Source organism: Chiloscyllium punctatum, chromosome 5 (genome assembly GCF_047496795.1).
Source record: "Chiloscyllium punctatum isolate Juve2018m chromosome 5, sChiPun1.3, whole genome shotgun sequence".
NCBI classification, from domain to species: domain Eukaryota; kingdom Metazoa; phylum Chordata; class Chondrichthyes; order Orectolobiformes; family Hemiscylliidae; genus Chiloscyllium; species Chiloscyllium punctatum.
Window position 1 is genome coordinate 20,800,747 of NC_092743.1, and position 17,070 is coordinate 20,817,816.

General features: G+C 42.3%; 1 protein-coding gene across 8 annotated transcripts in view; it reads right to left on the reverse strand.

Annotated features, from left to right (window-relative positions):
- Positions 1 to 17,070, reverse strand: part of arhgap28 (Rho GTPase activating protein 28) — a 165,018-nt gene that overhangs the window by 62,262 nt on the left and 85,686 nt on the right. For 5 of the 8 annotated variants that reach the window (XM_072569888.1, XM_072569886.1, XM_072569887.1 and 2 more), the window contains one exon: positions 3,536 to 3,732. In XM_072569888.1, the coding sequence (XP_072425989.1) occupies positions 3,536 to 3,732 (197 nt within the window). Of the gene's footprint in view, positions 1 to 3,535; positions 3,733 to 4,564; positions 4,616 to 16,319; positions 16,490 to 16,694; positions 16,816 to 17,070 lie in introns of those variants that run through there. The other 3 variants (XM_072569893.1, XM_072569889.1, XM_072569892.1) reach the window with 3 other exon arrangements.

Genomic DNA, 17,070 nt, shown 5'->3' on the forward strand with positions numbered 1-17,070 from the left:
TTAAGGTCTCATAGGAGTAAGACCAACCGTCACAGCAGCCGAACAGAATCTATGCTATTCACGTAACATGCAACTATTAGTTGTGGGGCAGTTAGCTCAGTTGGCTGGATGGTTGGTTTGCGATGCAGAATGGGTTCAATTCCCACACCAGCTGAGGTTACCATGAAAGATTGTCCTTCTCAACCTCTTATGTCACCTGAGGCATGGTGACCCTCAGGTTAACCATCACATCTTCTCTCTCGACAAGAGAGCAGCTCTGCAGTGCAGTAGGACTGTGGTGACTTTACTTACCTTTACCTATTAGCCACCAATCAATAATCTTGTTGAAGATGGGAGTTCCTTCCAGGGTGGAATTTCCTTTACTACACAGGATCTGTAGACCCTAATCTCGGAAGGTCATGGTGGTCAGCCAATCTACCAAATAGCTCACACACCACAATGAGCAGTGATGAGAATTCATCTTACAACCAACACACTGGCCCTGGATTCACCGCACCCATGGCATATGTGCTGATATGAGTGAATGTCTGTTATACATCAGGTTGGGGGGGGGGGTGGGGGGGTGGGAGGGAGAGGAGGTGGGGAGGTGGGGGGTGGTGGTGAACGATTGTGCCTTGCTCTTCCTTGAATTCATACTTTATTTTCGGGTCTCAGCACATGGTAAGTAAATAAACTCCTATTTAAAAAGAGGGAACTGAAATGTTAACTGGTATCTGGGAAAACACTTCCTCACAATTAGATTGTAGGCCTTTGGTGTCCCCAAATATTTCTACAGTTTATATGAATGAATCCCACTGACCTTGTATAATTAATGCCAACAACTTGTAATCGCTACAATCTGAGATATTGCAACTAAACTGGTACAGCCAAACCGCCCACTGAGTTTAAACAGGTATTTCACGGATTGCTGTATTAGGCAACAACTTCTTGCAAAATATTAACTTCGACCCACAGCCAATAAGGATGGTTGATTCTTTCTAGAAATAGCATTGGCTAATGTTTAAACTTCGGTCTGCTTTTATGTAGGTTATCATAAAGCTATTCAAAGTGCAGAATTCTCCTCTTCGCCTGAAGTGTACCACTACAGATGCAAATAGCTGTACAATCAGTGAGTTCAAGCAGCCTTTTACCAATGATCAGCAGTGTTTACAAATGTCATTGAAGACTTACCTGGCATTCCACACTCTGTTTCCACCAGAATTTAGGGTAGATGGCATCCAAACTCTGTGTGACTGATCAAAATACTCTTGTTCCTTGGGCCGATTTCGCAGGCCCTGCCACTACACAGAGTGTATTGTATAGAAACAAGTCATTCGGCCCAACCTGCTCATCCTCTTGCAAACCCCAATGTCATTTCCCTTCTCCCTCACTGTGTCAATGTGTGTATGCAGCACCAATCAGTTCCTGAGAGGGCAAAACTCTAAAATATTTAGAGTTGTGCACGATTTCATTGATACACCACTTTCATTCACAGTGAGTTTTGAAAAGATTTGTAACTCAGGTTGAGGTTCTGGATGTAGGTTTGCTTGATGAGCTGGAAGGTTTGTTTTCAGACATTTCATCACCATACTAAATATCATCAGTGAGCCTCTGGATGAAGCACTGATAGTGTAGCCCACATTCTACTTATGTGTTTGGGGTTCCTTGGGTTGGTGGGGTCATTTCCAGTTTGACATCACTGCCTGAGGTGATGTCATTTCCTGTTCATTTTCAGGGGTGGTAAATGGGATCTAAGTTGATGTGTTTGTAGATAAGAGTTCTGGTTGGAATGCCATGCATCTCGGAATTCTCATGCGTGTCTCTGCTTGGCTTGTCCTCGGATGGATACATTGTCCCAGTCGAAGTGGTGTCCTTCCTCAGCCATATGTAAGAATACTAGTGAGAGTGGATCAAGAGCAGAGGAAAATCACCTATACAGTGTATTCAGAAAGAATGGGTACCCAATGCACACAGTCAGCCGATTTCTCAGCAACAAACGCAAACAAGCAGACAAAACAAGTCCAGAAACCCTAGCCACTCTCCTCCACATCAAAGACATCTCAGAAATGACTGCCTAACTACGCAGACCCCTTGGCATCATGGTAGCCCGCAATCCTACCAACACACTAAAACAAAAGCTAATGAACTTGAAAGATTCTATATGCACAACAAAACTAATGTCATTTACAAAATACCATGCAAGGATTGTAACAAACACTACATTGGACTAAGAGGCAGAAAACTATCCACCAGAATACATGAACATCAACTAGACACAAAACGATATGACCGTCTCTCACTAGTATCCTTACATACGGATGAAGAAGGACTCCACTTCAACTGGGACAACACATCCATCCTAGGACAAGCCAAACAGAGACATGCACAAGAATTTCTAGAAGCATGGCATTCCGACCGGAACTTCAAACACATTGCCCTAGATCTCATTTAACACCCCCTGAGAAAAAGAACAGGAAATGATGTCACCATAGGAAATGGCATCACCAACCCAAGGAAATCCAAACATATAAATAAAAAGTGAGCTACACCACCAGTGCTTCATCCAGAGGCTCACTGAAGACGTTGCCCAGTATGGTAACGAAATGTCTGAAAACAAACCTTCCAGCTCAGCAAGCAAACCTACATCCAGAACTTTCATTCACAATTACATATTATAATTTCAGGGATTTCTTCCATCCCTGGTCATTTTCCCCATTATGGGGCAGTACAGTGGCTCAGTGGTTAGCACTGCTACCTCACACTAGGGCAGCAGCGACCTGGGTTCGACTCCAACCTTGGGTGACTGTCTGTGTGGTGTTTGCACATTCTCCCCATGTCTGCACAGGTTTCCATCAGATGCTCTTGTTTCCTCCCAGTTCAAAGATGTGCAGGTTAAGTGGGTTGGCCATGTTAAAACGCCCAGGGATGTGTTGGCTAGGTGATTAACCATGGTAAATGCAGGGTTATGTGGATGGGTTGGAATGTGGGTCTGGGTTGGATGCTCTTCGGGAGGTCGATGTGGATTTGATGGGCCGAGTGGCAAATTGGGATTCTATGAATTTGTATAATAGCTGTAAAATTGTGGGAGAAGCATCTGCAAATGAAAACAAAGTGCAGAACATGACAGCAATAAATATAGTTTCACAATGACAATAGTTGCATGGTACAACGTAACAGCATTGTAAAAATGAGATAGTATTGCCTGCCTGATGCTCGTCAACTTAGTAACACTACGATATATTCAGTAATAAAACAGAATAGCCTATCCCTGCACCTACTTTCTATGTTTTTCAATGTTTCTAAATACAGCAGTAATGTGTTGCATAGCTCACATCAAATCAAATGTTCAAATCATGCTGTTAGAGATGCAATTTTAAAGACCTTGATATTTTATCACCTTTATCTATATGGCAAGCAAGTCCATTTGTGTGCAAAGCTAGTGGTAGTTACATAAGGGCCACGCATATAGTGGGCAAGGGGTTTGGCTTTGTAAATTATCAGGCTTTATTGCTCAGGGGTTAAATGGCACATCTCACTGAGACTTGCTATCACTCACCATCAGGTGTCTTGACCTCCACTAGGTTCTGTTCCTCTTGTCCATTCTGACTGCTCTCCTTAATGCTCCTCACTTCTCTCCAATAGTCCTCCATCGAGGAGCTCTCCACAGAATCCTGAGATATGGACCGGCCAAATACCTGCGGGCACTGCAGCTCTCGTGAAACAGATGAGCTCATCCTTCTGAAATGTAGCTTCCTGCAGAGAATAAATGGAGGGGGGCTTTTAACTGAGAACTTTGGCTTCATACACAGAACTGCAGAGAATATCACACAGCTGCTGCCTGCCACAGGGTCAAAACGCACACATTGCTGTCAATATCAGATTCCTGGCTTAGCAGGGTATGAGGCAGCCTGTTTAATTTCGCGTGAAGAAACTTCTTACCTTGTTTTTTGCTTCCCTTTAGCTCCTCAATTCCCCACACTGCTGAGTTCTGGGTGATTGTGTAAGTGCTCCCTTGAGCAGATAACAATCAAGTCAAAATAAATCAGTCCCTGCCTGTAACCTGTTTAACCCCTTGAAGCTGCAGTCTGACTGTCCTTCAATCAGCAGGGGGCAAACTGCTTGGATAGTACATAAAATGAAAAAGGAAAGTAATAACTAATCACGTAAGCCAAAGAAATATTGGGGGAAAAACATGCATATGTTGAAGGATTTGTTGACTTGGTTTTCACCAAGTCTGGGCAACTGCCCACTGACAAGAGCATACAACACACACACACATTACAGGAGTTTCTTCAGACAATGAGGAGTTCAGATCTTGGCAGTGGTCCTGGTTGGTTCATCAGCTTATCAAATCCTGTTAGCTTATCTCAGTGCTGGGGAGTCACCCCCAGTCAGCTTCCTTTAACAAAGAGCAGAGGCAGCTTCACAAAGAAGATTCCGCTGTGTTAACCCAGTCTTCAAACCTACAAACAGGTCAGGAGACAAGAAACTAGGATAAAAGGCAGAGGAGAGAAATTGTCTATCAGAACAATGAAAAACCCAACTTTGTTTTGGAAAAGAAAGAAAGAGAGAGAGAAATACTTGCCTCTGAAATCCATCAAAATGTAGTATCTCTTTAGTTCTCCTCCTCCCAAGAGTAATATTTCATGTACTGACTGAAATGTCTCACTGCAGTATTTATAGTTTTGGATGACAACAGCTGAGGATGCCATTTATAAATCCATCAAAGTGACTGTGGCATTTTAAAAAATTCAGTATCTTAGTGTAATGTACCGATGTGTGCTCATCATTAGAAAAGTGTTCATTTGGTTTTGTGTTGATGAGGGAGATGGTTACATTATAGTTGCAGTTAAAATCTGGTTAAAGTTAATCATTTTGCTTCTCCTTCATTGTGCTGCACACTGTGGGAATGAGTTTCTGGAACAGCAGAATTGTAAAACGTTTGTGTGATGCATGGTGTCACTGAGAACTGAACTCCACAACAGTATATGGTGGAGTGGGGGAACACCAACTTACAATTCACAGTAATGTTATTCACAATTGACAGAATATTTCAGGATTAAAAGGCACTGGTTGATTCTCAGTTGTAATAAAATATCGAATAAACGGAGACAGAACTGTTTGAGAACAACCTGGATTATTGAAACGAGACAGGCAGGGAGTATTTTGTTTGAATAACTGATTGTTCAGATAACGGATAACGTTTTTACGGGACCTTGAGATCTTGTTCGGATAATCTGAAATTCGGATAATTGATGTTCGGATAACCGAGGTTTTTCTGTAGTTAGGTAGCTACAGCAAAACCCACTGAACCTCACATCAGCACTTTAGCTTACAACTCAAAGTGGTAAAGGATAGAGCTGGAATGTGGTCTTCATACACGTAACAAGCTTTTATTTACAGAGACATGTGTTACATATCAAGCCCCTGCAATCCAATAACCACATCCTGCACCTTCCTTCATTAATGCCAAATAGCTCAAAACAATGAAACTCTGACTTATACATTGGTCCCCCATTTGGCACATGTAATGGACATGTGTAGTGTAGGCATGAGGGAACACCCCGATGTTTGGTGTCGCTCCCCTAATTTCTTGAATGCAATCATTCCTACTGTGGTACAGTTCAACAGAGAACAGCTGCCTTTGTTGAAATATTAATTCACGACGTATTGACAGTTTAACTATTTGGATCATTCAGAAACTCAGCTAATGTTCAGGGGACCTGGGCAGATGGTAGAATTCATTTTTAATAGAATCCCCACTGTGTGGAAACAGAGCATTCGGCCCAACAAGTCCACACCAACCCTCCAAAGAGCATTCCACCTAGACCCATCCCACTACCTAATCCCTGCCATGGCTAATGCACCTAACCTACACATCCCTGAACACTATGGGTAAATTAGCATGACCAATTCACCTAACCTGCACATCTTTGGACTGTGGGAGGAAACCGGAGCACCCAGAGGAAACCCACACAGACACAAGGAGAATGCGCAAACTCCACACAGACAGTCGCCCGATGCTGGAATCGAAACCAGGTCCCTGGCACTGTGAGACAGCAGTGCTGACCACTGAGCCACAGTGTCGCCCATTGAATTTGAATCCAATCGAGAATCTGGAATCTAATTATGACCATGAAACCATTGTCAATTGTCAGAAACACCCATCTAGTTCACTAATATTCTTTTGGGAAGGAAATCTGTCATCCTTACCTGGTTTACATGTGGTTCAGACCCAGAGCAATGTGGTTGTCTCTTAACTGCAATTAGGGGTAGGCAATAAATATGAGCCCAGTCAGAAACACCCCCAACCCGTGAAAGTCTGCAGTGAGAAACAAAGCAATAGGACTCACTTCTGACCTTTACGAAAGCAACTGATGATCTCCGGCACAGATCTCTTCTCTCCTGACTGTTTGAATCCACAGTCATGTAAAGGCTATAACCAGGCACCCTGCCTGGTCAAGGAGGGCCAACAGTGAATTATACTGAAATAATCTCAGGTAGTAAAATACACCAATTACTTTCCCGCCTTTCCACTGAAATTGAAACATGCACGGTACCTCTAATTACACGTATAGGATTAAGGTAGGGACTGAAATGCACACAAACTTAAATTGCGATAACAAAGTTTTTTTTTGTTTAAATCAGCAATGTGACAATGCTCAGATATGTAATTACATTTTTCAGTAGCAGGAAGATTTTTTTTTAGTAAGTATGAACTTTGTATACCATTAAAGACAGTTATAGCTCATTAAACAAGGTGTAACATTAAAGGTTTTAGTTACAGTGAGACCAGCATCATGAAAGTTGGAAAATTTTGTAATTCCATGATTTTTATCCTATTCTCAGTTAGAGTATTAACAGTTCACCCAACAAGGAAGCAGAGGGTCAAAAGGTTTTGCTTTTTATTTCATTTGTTCATGAGATGTGAGCATCACAGTCAGTTTATTGCCTATCTCAAACTTCCCAGAAGGCAGTTAAATGCAACCACATTGCTTTGGGTCCTGGAGTCACATGTAGGCCAGACCTGCTAAGGGCAGGAGATTTCTTAAATTCCCTAAAGTAGTGAAGAGGATAGGCCGTTAACAACAATCAATGATGGTTACATGGTCATAGTTAGACTAGCTATTTATTCCAGATTTAATTTTTGTTTATTGAATTCATATTTCGCCATCTACCATGGTGAGATTTGAACTCATGCCCACAGAACATTAACCCAGGATTCTGGATTACTAGTCCATTATGCCATCACCTCAATATGATCAGACAGTGGATGTTGCTGTCAGGTTCTGAGGAGGAATAGTGACCACTGAGTTTTGCTATCATTATTACAGCAAAACCTAGGCCACATTATGCCCCTAGCAAGCATACGCGCACACACTTTACAGTAACCACTTAATGATCAGGAGTGTGGTCCCCACTGCAATGCAGCTGCACTTAGGGTGACACAATGACTGGCAACACCGCAACATCCCATCATTCCATGGTGTCCAACATTGGTGCTCCACTGCACTCCCTCATGTCTTTGCCCAGACAGACCACTGAGCCAGAACTTCCCTCAAATCTTACAATGGCCAAACACTATCAAGTCCATAACTTCAGTGGCCACTGGTAAAAATAATCTGTTTCACTCAAACCGACCACTGAGCAAAACCGAAATCTTCAGTCCTTTCCCCAGTTGCCCCAGACACGCAGGCTAAGCTGAGGCTCCGGGTCCACAGCTAGGATCTGGGCACCTGGAAGGCAGTTTTGGCTGGGCCTGGTGGTCTTCCTGTGTGGAGGCTGTGTGGCAGTCTTCTTTGTCTTTGAAGTCCAGCTGTTTCAGCAACCCAGAAGACAGTCTTGCCCAGGAGTGGCAGTCTCGGCATGGCTTGGCAGTCGCCTTCAGTGGAGGGGTCTGGCTTACTATCCAATAGTCCAGAAGGAAGTCTCAGCACATTCCATCATTCCTTACATTGGCTTTCCCAGAGCTTAGGAGCCCACTGATTTGTGATGGATTTTGTCTTAACTTTTTTTTAAAATGATATATGACTTCTGTCATTGATGTAGACACCAGAGTGAGGCAACTTCTAAAACTTTTCACTGTATATTTCAAGCCATTTTCTCAGAACAATTGGAAATGGTTAAGTGTACTCGGGGCTTGGCTCTGACAATGATCTGATATTCAGGCCAGAGGGAGTGGCATCCAAAATTTGCATTGAATATTAAACCACAAGCCAAAAATGTTGGGGTTGGTCAACTTACATGCAAGCAAAATTCACCCTCTTCCTCCACCTCACTATCACAGAGTTTCAAGTCAGAGACTGTTCCCACCATCACCCCCAATTATCATGCAAAACAATCCAAAAATGGTATATTCAGGTATTCTGTGCAGAAATGAGGAGGCATTCAAATGAGATCAACCATTACTCAAACTTATCAATTATGAAAAACATTAAATGAAGGCTGGAAGGCAATATTCCAGATGCTGTAGAAAGGTGAGTAAGTGGCAGATGGAGCTCAACGCAAGCGATAATTTGAAAGAAGATGGTGAAAAAGATTTATCTGGGTTCTGATTATCAATACGCTTTCAACCAAAAGCTAATGGCAGGGTCTCAAAATCTTTCTCCATCTTGTTTGCTTGAAACCATGCATCAAAAAGTGAAATCAGCTGTGAGTCCACAATGCTTTGAATGTGAAGTTTCTTTCAGGCACAAAGCAGTTAGTCTCAGGGTCACTCCTCACCACTAAATACTAACTCTTGCGGTGAGGTTCAAAAATGGTGACATGAGCTGAAGGTAAGATTGCCTTCATCACTGATGCCCCACCTTTTGCACACCAGGGTCTAACAGTCAGCAAGCACACTGTTCTGCTTTGTGCTCACAGTCAAGGAATGGCCACTCGACTACTGAAGAGCAATGTCTGTGGAACTATATCCCAGCAAGAGACGGTTGTATGATTTCACTTCTTTCCCTGAAAAGGTCTTGTGTATTAAAAACTCTCTTCCATAATAGCAGTGAATGCTGGATTACTTGTTAATTTTAAATCATAGATAGATTTCTTTTCATAAGCAAAGGTGTGAAAGGAAACGGGCTATTGACTTAGGCCACAGATCAGTGAATGATAGAACAGGCTGGATGGGCTGGATGGTCTACTCCTGTTCCCGTGTCTCTCTGTTCCCAGTTCAGACAAAGCAGAGCAAGTAACAGCACAAATTGTACTCAACCAAAGTCCATCTTTGTGTTATTTGCCGGAGTTTCGGAGAATAAGAGATGATTTATTGAAACATACAAAATCCTAAAAGGGTCTTGAGAGGGTGAATGTGGAAAAGGATTCTTCTCCCTATAGGACAATTTAGAAGTAAGGGTGACTGTTTAAAAATCGAGGATCACCCATTTATGATGTAAAATTTCTTTGCTCCCAATCTTTGGAACTCTACTCCTGTCACCTTTTCTAGAAGAGTTGCTGAATATCTTTCAAACAAAGATGGATAAGATTTTTGTTAAGCAAGCGATTGGACGGTGGTCAAGGGGGAGGCAGGAACGTGGATTTGAGGTTACAGTCAGATCAGCCATGATCTTATGAAAGATTAAAGATTCTTTAATCAGAGATTTTTATTAAGGAGCAGGTTCAAGGGTCAAATTCTGCTCTTGATTCAAATATATATGTTCAAGCCAGTGGCAGATTAGAAGGGGCAACTGGGAGAGGTGCAATGCTACTATCAGTGTCTAAAATATGTACAAATATATTCCTCAAACTGTGGGAAAATTCCTGTTCCCTTTGATTGTGTATGAACTTTGCTGCCATTTTTTGGCAGACGATGAGAAGTGTAATGCCGAGAGTCAGAAAAATATTTAAATTTTGACATTAAAGTATATCCATCAGAAGTTAGTCTTTTGGCATGAAAAAGGTATAATTCTTATCCTCCAAGACTCTTGTTTGTTTTGACAGTCACAATCACGCACACATAGATGGCAAAAGTCCCTCCTTTCGATTCCCAACTGAGAACTCGAATGCTTTCACAGTATGCTCAGCCAGGCCAACAAACACAGCTTGTATATTTAACTCCAACAAAATTCAACGGTTGATTTATATATAAAAATGGCTGTCCTATCTTTTATTTCACCCCACCTTTACAACATAGCCGTGTGTTGGGATTATCCCAGGGTGTACATGAGACCCATGTCCCTATTTTAGGTACTGAACTTCATGAAAAGCAAGAGATCAGCAAGAGAAGCAGTGACGTATGGCGTTGGCTCAGAAGGGCAACTCCTCCAGTCTCATGTCTGTTATAATGCAGACAGTAGGATATAGTAGAACGGCTGGTGAGGAAATGGAGCATCTATTTTAGGCACATGGGCAGCTGCAAAATGTATCACTCCTTTCTCCCCTCCCTCCGTCGCACCTTCAAAGTATGCTATTCACCATCACATTGATAAGCCAGCCTGCCAACTGTTCAACAAACACAAACACACCCAAGCCCAATATCCTCAACAGATAGAAAGGCTAGTGGTCTGGCATCTAGTATGATCCCTAGGGATTTAAAAATAGAATAATGACTTCAGTCAGACCATTGGCAAGAGCACTAAATTGGTTTCAGTATCTCCAGGCGTGGAAGTTTTCATAAACATCACCTCCGGTTCTCTCTCCTGATCGCGATCCCAAGACCTCGTAGAAGTCAAGACAGGATTACTGCAGATCACTGCTCCTCTAACCCCAATTGTCCAGGTTCCCATTGGGTCGCTAAGGGCCAGAGGGAGATGCTAGAGGCACACTTTTCTCCTCCACAGGACGCTATTCCAATGCAACTTCAAGAAAGGAAAGTATTGAATGGAAGACAGAAAATAAATGCAGGTCTATGACACCACAATGTGTTCTGTGGGGATTGGAGAACGGACAGATAAATGTTTTAAAACATCTCGAAAATTAAATCATTCGAATCTTGGCTTCCAGATGCTTACAGGATTAATAATTTTTTTTTAAAAAATCCATATTCAATGGGGGACCCTGGTTAATGCTTCTACCAAATTGCAACCAGAATTGAAACTCAATATTTGTAAGCACAGTGTAACTTAAGGGCTTTTAAATTTAATTTTATGACACTGTCAAAATACAAAGTTACATGGAGTTGATAGCAGACAGCAAGCAATTCAACCCAACTGCCTGAGGCCTGTAGTCCGCAGCAGTCTCTAATCAGCCCAGGTCAACTCACCTCATCAGATTAATTTTTCTTTCTAGTTTCCACAAGTGTTGATTAATTCAATGACAGTAGCGCTCATAGTGATAGCATGTCATTCATTCTGCTCGATTTCCTTTGTCCCTCCACCTCCACTTCCAGGAAGAAAAGATAAGAAAGATGGATCTGAGCAGGCATAGAGAGAGGACGACTTGAGTGGAAATCATCTCACTGATGGATGATGAAGCGGGGGTGAAGCAAACATTCTACAAGAGGTTCATGTCACTCTTAATGGTGACTGTGAGAACTGAGTGGTCACTCACTCCGGTTAGCCAACAACATTGTTTTCATGCAACACGCCTGCAATATCTCTTCACCAGCAGGAACTGACAAAACAGGGGCAGAATCACCAATACCACAGTTGCTCCTGTGTCAACTCAGAAAACTCCAGGATTGCTTGGATTTTGAGAAAGCGAGGACAGCGGATGCTGGCGATCAGCGTCGAGACTGTGGTGCTGGAAAAGCACAGCAGGTCAGGCAGCATCCGAGGAGCAGGAATCTTGATGAAGGGCTTATGCCCGAAACATCAATTCTCCTGCTCCTCGGATACCGCTGGAGCTGCTCTGCTTTTCCAGCACCACACCCTCGACTGCTTGGACTTTGAGTATTGTGATACAAAAGAGCCAAGACAATAATCCTCCTTAATTCTTGAGAAAATTGCAAAGAAAAGGGAACCCCTCTCTCCCTCAAAGACTGAATATTTGCACTGACTGACATGGACCCCAGCTTAGCCAGAATGGTGGCCCAAACCATAAACTCCCACTTTTGTGAAGGAGTAGGGAACTGGGTTGAGGAGGACAGGCACAGCTGAAAGTTTGGTCAAGACATTGGGTTTCATAGATATTGCTGCCACAGCCTTCAGTCACTTTCAATATTCAGAGGGACAGACAGGAAAATGCAAACTGTGCACATTAGACCCAGTAGAGAAATATCTAAACTTACCAGATTCCTTTAGCATGGAAGAATATCCTTTTGCACAGGTAAGTTACTCTTTCAGATATGACCCCAAAACAACTTCTTAGGAGCCTGTTGGATTGTTAGAAGCAAATGTGAATGTCTGTCAAAAATGGATAAACTATTTTGAACTAACAGGGAACTGTCAAGGCATTTAAATCTCCTGCCCTTTAAATAGTTGAAAATCTGTCTGAAATGTTAACATAAATCAACGCTTGTTATTCTTATTTATTGAACTGTGAATAGTTTTCTTCCCCTTACCAAGGGGAACTATACTGGCATTAGAGGTAGTTCAGAAAGTGTTCATTGGATTAATTTTAGATATAGGGGAATTATTTTTATGAGGAGAGGTTGAATAGTTGGGCTGGTGCTCATTGGTGCTCAGTACAATGACAGGAAACAGACTCTTACTTTGCTTTGACAGGGGAGATGCAGAAAGATCATTTCCCCTAGTGAAACTGTCAAGGACAATAGGGCATAAACTCAGAGAAATTTCTCTTCGAGGGTAATGAGCCATTGGAATGATTTACCATAGATTGGAGGGGGAAGGTGTGGGGGGGGGGGGGGGGGCAAAGATGGCATTGTTTGCCATGAATAGGACAAAGTGTGTGTGAGGGGGGAGGGGAAGTGAAAACTGTACTGCTGTTTATCCACCCACAGTAGTCCCTTTAGCTGCCAATAATCTCTGTCTGGGGTCAATCAACCCAACTACCCCCATCCTCCTCCCGAACAGCCTTCCCCCACTCCTGGAGGGAAAAATCCAAACACTTCCAGGCTCTTTCTCCTAGGTCGGGTTTGCAAAGCCCAGAACTATTCCAACTCTGTGTACGCCCAACCTGGAAAATGTGGATCAGGAAAAGAGATTATTCTTTTTTGTGTTACTATTTAATCTTGGGATGTATGAATCAAACACATTGCTGTGAAAGTCAGACCAGATAAGAACAGCAGGGTCTTTTTTTCCTTAAAAGACATTAATGAATCAGATTAATACTTTCATGGCTTTCAGATTAATACTTTCATGGCTATAGTATGGACATTCGCTTGCAAGTCCAGTTTTATAGTTAATTGAATGTTAATTCCACCTCATTACCTTTCACGAATGTAATCATCATTAACAAGGTCAGCATTTGTTTCTCCCCCACCGCCCAGTTCCCACTGGGCTGATTAATTCGACCATTTCAGAGGGAAGTTAACAGTCAGCCTCAACACTGTGGGACTGGAGTCACAGGTTGGCCAGGCCAGGTGAGGATGGCAGTTTCCTTCCCTGAAGGATGTTACTAAAACAAATCATTTCTTTTACAACATTCAGTGACAGCTTCACATTCATTGCTGAGATTTCAATTCCAAACTCAACAATCCCATTTGGATGCCATCAGCTGTTGTGATGCAATTATAACTCTGATCCCCACAGCTTTTGGTTGACCCTCTGCATTATTAGTCCTGCTGCCTCATCGTTACTGTGTCAACTCCCCAGCAACTCATTCGTCAAAAAAAATTCAAACACTGGTTTAACTTTTAAACTTTGTTAGTGATGCATTCCTATTGAAATGATGAAACAAAAATGATGTTTGGTGACATTGAGATAGTGTCACTGATCTTTTTTTGTGTCCCTTTATCTTGCAGTGAGTTAGAACATTACAATATATCTTTGAAGGACAAGCTCTCAATTCAGCATTGTTGGCCTTTCCAGAGATGGGGTTTTATTTTGCCTGGAGCACTAATTTAAATCAAGATCAAACAAGCAAATGGGACCACATTGCTCCTTTTAGCCACAGTTATTCTCGACTTTCATTACCCCCTCACAGCCATGGGATCAAAGCCGAGCTAGAAAATGGGTCATTTGACTTCTGCCTTAAAGCTTGAACAAATCTAATTGCGACAAGGGTGCACTGTCATACAGCGACATTAGTGTTTTTGAAAACAGGAATTGATTTTTCACGCTGCCAGCCTCGTGTTATCCAGTGTCCTATCTACCTTCAGTTAGAGCAATTCCTGTCTCAACAAACCGTCTTCGAAAGTGAGCTACAGTAGGAGAGCAGAGACCAAATTGTTTAATGGCAGGCGATTACAAATGTTTGAAATGTAAAAGCTCTAGAGTTAAGCAAACGCCAAAAGTCAATCAAAGATGTCCTGGGATTGCTCACGTGATCTTTCCTTGCTGGAAAAAGTGATTGCATGAGCTCGACAACACACAAAACTTCAAAAACAGAGCATCCCTGATAGAATAGTTTAACTACACTCATGGTATAGATTAATTCCTGAAGCCCTTGTCAAGATGTTAAAGATGATAGCAATAAGGTAATTCCTGCTGGACTCAAGTCTTCACAGGAAGGAAGAATATTTAAATAACAGGCAAAGGTTCAAAATGATGGTACTTTTAAAGATTTCAGGACCTCTCAAAGCACTTTCCAGCCACTGAAGTCCTTCTGAAGTATAGTCACTGTTGGAATGTGGGAAATTCAGTAACCAATTTGCACACAGCAAGCTCCTGCAAGTTATAAATGACCAGATAGTCAACATCTTTTTTGTAACATTGCAGGATAATCATTAGCCAGGAAAACACAGATAGTTCTCCTGCTCTTTTGTGAAATAATGGCCACATGAAATTTCACAATCAACCAATAGAAAAGCAACTGACCCAAAAGATAGCCACAGCCAAAGTGCTGGATTAGTCCAAGTTGGCAAGACATAGATTTGAAAATGTGTTGCTGGAAAAGCGCAGCAGGTCAGGCAGCATCCAAGGAGCAGGAGAATCGACGTTTCGGGCATGAGCCCTTCTTCAGGAATCCTGAAGAAGGGCTCATGCCCGAAACGTCGATTCTCCTGCTCCTTGGATGCTGCCTGACCTGCTGTGCTTTTCCAGCAACACATTTTCAGCTCTGATCTCTAGCATCTGCAGTCCTCACTTTCTCCTAGAAGATACAGATTTGTCCTCAGCAACTGCGCACACAGTGACTCTTAGTACAACTGAGTGGCATTCTGGGGAAACAAATTCATCCCAGATGCACAAAATGGGGTGAGATTGCTTGTCTGTTCCACGCAGTACCCAATATTCCATCTAAAACAAGGCAATTAAATATCAGGGGCTGCACACAACAGGCATTTGATTGGAAAATGTGGACAGTCAAGCAAGGGGGCACCAAAATCTTTAACAAAAGACTGAGAGAAACATTGATGCAGCAGTAAAGACAATATAATCTGAATCTGGTAGCGTGATCTCCCCAACTGACACGATTTCAGAAGCACTTGGAGTAGGAGCAAGCGTACCTGGAAACTTTAGCCAACAAACTAACTGGATAACTGATGAGCGAATATTTCAGAGAAGTGGAAATGAATGGTACCTTTTATCTGCTTTGTTACTTTGTTTCCTGCTGAGTAGGTAAATGCATGCAGCTTAAAAGCTCTTGGCACAGTCCCAATTTTGTCAACATAGCCAGCTACGTCCCATTCCTACCTACCACATCTGACTGCATCGCTGAATGACCACGTTCAGTGCAAGCCAATGTACAACGTCGATTCTTATAGAGCAAAGTCTGCTCCAAGCTGGTACACATCCACCTTTATTACATCTGGGGTCTTGCTGTGCACAGATTTGATAGTGCTTCACTAATAAGATGAACTGAACCCAATTTCCACATTGTAAAGCAGACAAGGGCATGCACACATGAGCTAACATTTCTGGACCTGGCAATAATGCAGTATCCACAGCTGAGATCACTTTTTAAAGGAAAGAAAGCTAATTTTTGCACCCTTTGGTAAACTTTGCATAATTCAATGGAAATCTCTGGTTACAGTGAAGTAGGAGCTGACAGTGAACATGCACTCCAAAACATTTCCTACTGCCCTGTTGCAAATCTTTCAATACCTTTAATACTTGCCTGGAAGTCCATCCCATCTTATTAACAAAACAGTAAGATTCCAATAACAAATTTTAGATTTTCCACTCACCCCGCCCCCTTAACTTAAATTTCTCAGTGCTAATATTGGTTTCAGAGCTTTTGGCATCATTCTGACTGTAGATAAGAGAGAAACCTACTAAGAAGGTCACTTATATGGACTGTTTTAAGGAGACAGCTAGAATACAGTAAGCAACACAACCACTGGTTAATACTAAATTAATTCTTAATTGTGAAAAAAGAAACTGCAAACAAAAACAGACAGAAGCACAAACCTTCCTTGCAAACCAGCAGCGGAGTTGCTGTGATCAGAGTATCTTCTCGCTTCGAGGGAGCATTTGGGCTGCTTTTGCAAAGCACACTTCATGCACTGATAGACCTGGGGCTTTAAATCAAGCAGATCCTGCCACTGCTCCCATGGGCTCCACTAAACTGTTTCCTCAATATAAGAGAGCACTTCATCAGAATCACTGGCCCTTTAGGCTCCGTCTGTACCGCCTTTGTCCTTCATACACAGCATAAGCAAATTAAATGAGATCTGCCATACCTCAGGAAAACAAAAGTATTAGAATGCAGGAGCCAGTCCTCAGTTCATTACATTAAAATGCTGCTAAAGTCAAGACCAGACATCGATCCTGCTGCATACTTACTTAGTTTAGTTTTTTTTTAACCACTGCTGCACCTTCTGATTTTCTAAGTGGTTTTCATTCAGGTCTTAATGGCTGGCAGCTCTAAGGCTCTCTACCTCGACTCTCTCACGATATCAGAGAGGATCGTGAAATAATATCAGGCGCAGCAAACCGATTTGGGGCTGGGTTCAGGAGGAATTTCACGCTTCTCAGCTTCACTCGGTGAAGGTTTCAGTTGAACTGTTTTTTTTTGTCAGTTTTATTTCCTTTAGACGATCCGTGTTCAGTGTCGTAGTGAAATACAGACAGAATGCAGGGACTGAAGGGCATTGTGCAAAGTAAGAAAACAGGTTCATGTTTTGAGTGTAAATCTTTCATGGAAGGCCCACTCCAAAAC